This window comes from Cucumis melo, chromosome 8 (genome assembly GCF_025177605.1).
Source record: "Cucumis melo cultivar AY chromosome 8, USDA_Cmelo_AY_1.0, whole genome shotgun sequence".
NCBI lineage: Eukaryota > Viridiplantae > Streptophyta > Magnoliopsida > Cucurbitales > Cucurbitaceae > Cucumis > Cucumis melo.
In genome coordinates this window covers 31747550-31754395 of record NC_066864.1, presented here as the reverse complement: position 1 = coordinate 31754395, position 6846 = coordinate 31747550, and the positions used below count along the sequence as shown (strand labels likewise).

The 6846-nt window shown below is 29.0% G+C and overlaps 1 protein-coding gene across 1 annotated transcript; it reads right to left on the bottom strand.

Moving 5' to 3' along the window:
• Window positions 1–3525: 3525 nt before the first annotated feature.
• LOC103490729 (probable glutathione S-transferase) lies at window positions 3526–4892 on the bottom strand. Its single transcript, XM_008450384.3, has 2 exons — window positions 4470–4892; window positions 3526–3994 (listed from the first exon to the last, which is right to left on the bottom strand). The coding sequence occupies exons 1-2, from the start codon at window positions 4782–4784 to the stop codon at window positions 3650–3652; spliced, it is 660 nt and encodes a 219-aa protein (XP_008448606.2). The 5' UTR covers window positions 4785–4892; the 3' UTR covers window positions 3526–3649.
• Window positions 4893–6846: the final 1954 nt, after the last annotated feature.

Sequence of the window (6846 nt, the reverse complement as noted above, 5' to 3'; positions counted from 1 at the left end):
AATAAATATATTAAGTTGCATAAAATCAATATATCAAATATAATTACAGTATATTTTATATATTTGTTTGAATATTTCCAAAAAATAATAAAATATTTTACCTAACACAAAAAGTCAACATGAAAAAAGAAATGAAAAATAAAATCATATTAAAAATATCATTTTTTCTCTCTCCAAATAAAAATGTAAAAAAAATTATCTTAAATATCTTTTCACTTTTAATTTGAAAATAAGAAAAGGTTACACTAAATTCATTTTTTCTCTTCGTAATAATCTATAATAAATGTATATTTCTATCTCAAAACTTTGAAATCAGAAAAATATATATTAATAAATATATTAAGTTTTTGAGAAACTAGTTATATTTAAGTATATATTAAATATATTCATCGATATATTTTATATATTTATTTGAACATTTTTAAATAGACAATAAAATATTCTTACGTAATATAAAAAATTGACATAAATCACATTAAATATAATTTTCTCTCTCTAAATGAGAATGAAAAAAATTTATAATGAATATCGTTATGAAATAAATAACAATCAAACAACTAAAGAGAATCCCTTTCTACTAAAAAAGGATCAGAAGAATCCCTTTCCCCTATTTTTTTTCCAAAATTATATTATTTTTCCTGTTAACCCTAGAATTTTTGTAACCCGATAAATGACAAACCTAATATCTTAATATCAAACAATACCAGTAGGGATAGTAAGACACATAGATTGGTAGCCTAGAATTAAATGCAATACACCACCTACATTTAAAGAGTTGTGTACTCAATAGAAAGAAATTTCACTAAGATAATAGACTCTATCTTCGATAATTCATGTATGTTTAACATTAGGATAACTTTGTGCCATCATTTGCATTCAATGTTAAGCTAGAGAGTATATTATAATTTTTCATGTATTTTGAGGCCTCTTTTTTAAACAAAAATAACAAATGAAAAAAAAAGCAACTAAAGCACGACCAAAAGCCACAAAGCAATTGACCTCGAAAAGTGTATTAAGTTGTATCCATAACTAAGTAGTGTAGAATATAGGGTATTAGTTAAGTGTAGAGTTGAGTTTCAATATCATTTACTAAATAACATTTCTCTCCTTAACTTGACTATATCAGTATGATAGAGTTCATTTCTCAACCTTCTAAATGATTTTTTATTACTCTCAATCATTCTTAATTTTAAGTTTTCTTTTAAAAAAACTTAAGTTATTACCGTCCATCAATTGTTTATGACCACTCCATAACGTAAATTTAATAAAAAGAGACTTTTCATAAATCGATTTGATATACAGTATAATTAAAACTAATTTAAAGTTGTATTAGAAACTTTTAGATTATAGATACCAAATAGATACAAAAATAGAACACTCGTTACAAATTTAAAATGTTTAAAAGTTTAGGATCCATGCAAGCATGATCATTTGGAAGCAACATTGGTTCCAAACTGAGATATAAAAAAACCAAGGAGGTGATCTTGTTTTGGAGGCAGAGCGTATCTTTGACCATTGTGTGTTCTTCAAACTCATTGCACCATCGCCGTTGGTTTGGAAGCCTCTCCATCTCACTGCTCAATGCACCGTCGAGCCCAAAACTTTCATCGATGGCTGGAATCCAATACGCTACGAAGTTGGCGAACGATGTCTACAAGTCCCAGCGTCTCTCCTCCAAAGAATCTCTTCCCTTTCAGCTCTTCTTCTAGTGTCTTCAATGCCTCACATGGCTCTGCTATTGCTTCTAATTCTTTCTCCTACCCCTGCCTTCTCCTTGCTTTCACATCATTTCACCTAGAAGCTGTGTGTATATACAAATATATACACCTACATAGAAAATTCGAAAAACAAATGAGCAACTAGAATCATGTTTGTTAGTGATTTCGTTTTTAGTTTTTTTTTTTCTAAATTAAGTTTATATTACGTACTCCCATATGTGTGGGCTTCTTTGTTTTGTATTATCTACTTTCTAGAGAATATTAGTGGTTTGTGAGGAACATGAACTTTTTTTTGGGCAATGGAAGAATGTCTCTCGAATATCATATATCTAGTACTTTATATTTATGTTACTTATCACTTTGGCATTAGACTTAAAAAGAGTGATATATATATATATATATATATATATATATGCTCTTTAACCCTTGGCTCTGCAATCTAAATTTTTTCTTCTAATAAAACTTCTTTCTCCACCTATCATGGATTAGCAAACATGTTATTATAATAATAGATCAATATATGAACATAGATGTGATCTTCCATATGCAGAAGGTATCTTTCAAACGTTCTCAACTTTTAGGTGCATATTCACCTGAAATTTAATTATATAAATGCTTAGACTTAGAAAATTTGTACATCACACAACACATTCATCCATTCAAGATTCATATAATAAATTTAGAACTAAAAAATGTTAAAAAAAATTAAAATTTGAAAATTAGCATTACCCTTGTCATCCAACAACTTGGCCCAAAAGAGAGCAAGAGCTTTATGATAAAGGATGTTGAGGCAAAATGGGACTGTCCTTCCAAATCTCATCTATGTATTGAAGAATAACAATGGACTCTGCTATGGGTTTTCCCCCATGGACAGACACAGGGAGACACTAATGGAACGGATGTTTGAAAACAATCCTAAATTTAACAATGTTTTTTAGAAAAAGTTGCAAATACATATGTAAAACAAAACACACATGTAATGTGATCTTCCTTTTATCATTCTATTTTCCAGGCATTGGTGTATCAAAATGTATATTATGTCACCATTTACCAAACTATAAAGAAAATTGGTGTAATTATAATGCAATTCCATTGATGGACCAATGTAATGAGTTTGAATCTAAATGTAAGTAGATTGTTTTTTTATCACTTTCACTTAAAATTATTAATTTTAATTTGTTAAATTAACTACTACCGTTGTCTCTACCTCTATCACTATTAGTAATAGTAACAGTAATGGTAATCGCATAAGCACTAACTATATAACAAAAACAATACAGCAAATTTAAATGCTGACCACGACAAGCATGTTCATACATTTATTATTATTTGGATCTTAATTTCAGTCCTTTTATTTATGTGTACATATGTTCTATTCATTGGGTCGGGGACTAGGACAGGAAATATAATCCATGACCTCGTCTCCGTTTAAACCAACAAGGAAAAAATTATCCTCACTCCATTCTTCCATTTCCAATCCAATCAGAGATTTTTTACCTCTCGACTCGATTGCGGTCCGGCGGGACCATCAAAATTTATGTTGAAAATCAACCACTCCTCATTCTCAGCTCAAGCTCCTCCATCCTTTCCCCACCTGCTGGAATTTTCCTTAAATCAATATGTCGCCTTGGAGATATTTCCACTTGCATTATTCTCGGCAATCAATCACCAAAATTTGTATATATCATAGTATAGCACATCTCTTATTTCAAAGTCCATTTCTTAGTGATTAGAAATTTCTATATATACATACATATATTCTTTCCTGATTAGAAGATCTTTTTTTCCAACTTTTCAATCAATCATAAAATCACAATCATCTTTTTTCGTATTCCCATTGTTGAAGAAATTATTTTACTATTAACCTCAAAAATTAGAGGTAGTTCACTTAAAATAAAACAAAATATATAACTTGAAATGATCTCTCTTAGCTAGTTTTTCCCTAAAATAGTTTTAAAATAATGGGCAACAAGGTCATCCTTTTTAGGGATAAGCTCCTTCACCACATTGTTGTTGGCAAGTTCTTCAATCCATTGTATTAGGTTTGGAAATTTGTGGGATGTTAACAGTTCAATCCCTAAAGCTTCTTCACTGGCAGGAATCCAAAAGGCTATGAGAATGCCTACAATGTCCAAAAACCCAATTTTTTCTCCCCCAAAAAATTTGTTGCTTTTAAGCTCTTTCTCAAGTGGTTCCAATGCCTCCTTTACTTCTTCTACAGCTTTCTCCATCTCTTCTCCTTTGCTTCCGCGAATTTTTCCTAAAGTAGACACTACCTGAAAATCAAAATCAATTATTCTTACTTCTGTTTTATTATACCCTTAGCTTTTTAGAAAATTATGCTTGTTTTCTTATAATCATGCTTATAAGGCTAATTTGTACGTACTTGCTTCGGGCAGGATATAACCAACATTATAAAAGAAATCTTTGGCTTTGGTTTTTAAATTGTTAGGTAGTACTAATTCTAGTTAAATTCTATTTTGACTTATATAGTAAGATAGAGGAGAAAAGGTGTAAGTGATACCAAATGCTTTGAGAGGTACAGTGCATTTTAATTACGATGATTAAGGAGAGAATTTTGCCTATAGTATATTTTTGTAAATAATTTCAATATTTTGTAAAATTAATAACAACTTCTATTTTTATAACCATTAAATGTATAACAATCCAACTTTTACAGGTAAAGATCGAGAGTGATTGCAAAAATACACAGAAAAACTGAAAATTAAAAAAGCAGCAATGTTTGTGTACCTTTCCATCGATATAGGCAGCCCAAAACCTAGCAAGAGCTTTTTCATGGCAATCTTGGGGAAAGATGGGATCGTGTTCCCATGTTTCTTCAATGTATTCAAGAATTACAAGAGACTCCGAAATGGGTTTTCCATGGTGAACAAGAACAGGAACCTTCTTGTAAATTGGGTTGTATTTCACCAACAAATCGCTCTTTTTGTTTAATACATCTTCCTCAATGTATTGGTATTGGATGCCTTTGAGTTTGAGAGCCAATTCCACTCTCAAACTAAACGGACTTGGCCAAAAACCAAACACCTCAAGTCTTTCCCCCATTTAACTAATTTCTTTTTTTCTTATAATTCTGCAAGAGATGTGTTTTGGAGAGTTATCTGTTTATTTACAACAATTGCGGGTCTGTTTTATTAATGAGATCAGATGGGTGGTGGGTCACCTTTTCATGGAAAATTAGGATACAATGGTACAACTTTGGATGACTTGATGAAAATATATTTTTTTCTGAAAAAACTCACACCTTTATTTACCGCGTGTTGAAAATAAAGCAGAAAATTTTAGAGAAAATAATAATATAGGAACCACATAATTAATTAATTAATTAACATTGGAAAAACTCCTAAATAAATGAATTTATTTCCATTGCTTCAGGTGGAGGCTATAAGGTGCTAAGTAAGTGGTGGAAATTTGTGTGGGAAGAAGAGATATTTAGGATCATGTGGTGGGGTTGTCTACACAAGAAAATTATTTTAATTCAGGTTTTATGTCAATTAATTGAAGCTCTATTTGTTGGGTTTATTATTGTTCTTGATATTTCAACTTTCAAAAGAGTAAAAATATGATTTTATTAAGAATGTATTTAATTAAGTAAATGAATATATATACGTCGGAAAAAGCTAAAAAAGAAATGGTTACTTCTATGAACAAATTAAAAAGTAGAGAAATTTACAGCATCCAAGCTGAAGCAAAGATAATATATATACATATTAAGTGATGGTGGAAATTATGCATAATCATCGTGATAGATGAGATGCTGTGTTTAATTGACAATGTAAAATGTTATATATAAAATGCACTTTTACAACAATAAACAAACGTTTTCGTAAAATATTTTATGGGATTCTTTTACTAATAATATGCTTAGAAAGAAAAAGTAAAATTGAACTTTAATTGAAGATGGGACAATAATTATTATTTGTATGACCAGTAGTAGTTACCATAGTAAGATTTCAAAACTCCATCTCAATTAATTGATGGGGGTATATATATTTGGATTAGTCTTCTCAAGAAATCAATTTGGATTACTCTTCTCATTCATTGACATTTATAACATTGAAAACATTTCACCTTTTATATTTTGTTTTTTCTTGACTAAGAATGCATACTTTTTCTCTTGCAAACACCTATGAAAATGACGTGGCCCATTATAATAATAATAAAGACAAATGTCTTGTGATATAAAAATAAAATAAAATAATAATCTCCGTAAGAAATTTGTAAACTCAAATTTACTGTGTCATTATTTCATATAGCTAATTAATGGTCTATCCTAATGTCGATCCTACAAAAAAAGTTTATCAAATATTTTTTAAAAGATTTGTTTTGTGTGTAGCAGAAAAAGGAACATATATAAGTCCATCTAAACATTGTCTTTAGCAAATATACCACCTAGAATTGCTTTTAAATCTTGGGATAAAAGAAAGTATTTTATCCTAAAATTTTATGTCCAAAGCGACACATATATAATTGAAATATATAAACATATAACTTCACTTGTTAATAGAAGGCTACAATGTTACATTACACACATGACGAAGACATAAAGGTAAAACAACATAGTAAAATTGATGAGCACAACGATATGAGAACAAGCCATGTGTTTAAACAGAAATTTTTTGAGAAATTATTTTAAATAACAAAATCACTCGAAATATTTAGAATCGGTTGTATAAATGATGAAAAAAAAATGACTAAAATAATAATATGTATAATATGAATATAAAAGAATTGCATATATAACACATAGTAAAAGAATAAAATATCCATACCTAACCATCGTTATGAACATTTTTTTTTTAATTTCACAAACAGCCGATAGCCATGAGGAGAGTGGCAAGTTAATTTAGCTCCCTACATACCTTATTAGATGTTAACCCTTTTTTAATTGTACTAGTTAATAACACGTGAATTACACGTAAAAGTTGTCATTTTATTTTAGTATATAAAAATAGTGAGATTTGTATAAATAGTATAATATGAATTTGTCGAATATAGTAGAATCTCATAATATATAATTAAAATAGTTGTGTGATCTCATATTATTTGAACATATATAATTTTTATGAACATGAAAATAAGCATGCACGATATAATATTAGACACT

Bases quoted from the DNA above. Each gene is read 5' to 3' on its own strand.
- LOC103490729 (XM_008450384.3), bottom strand. From the start codon at position 4,784: ATGGGGGAAAGACTTGAGGTGTTTGGTTTTTGGCCAAGTCCGTTTAGT. The intron at 3,995-4,469 runs GTACACAAACAT...TTTGATTTTCAG, and splicing joins CTGCCTATATCGATGGAAAG to GTAGTGTCTACTTTAGGAAA.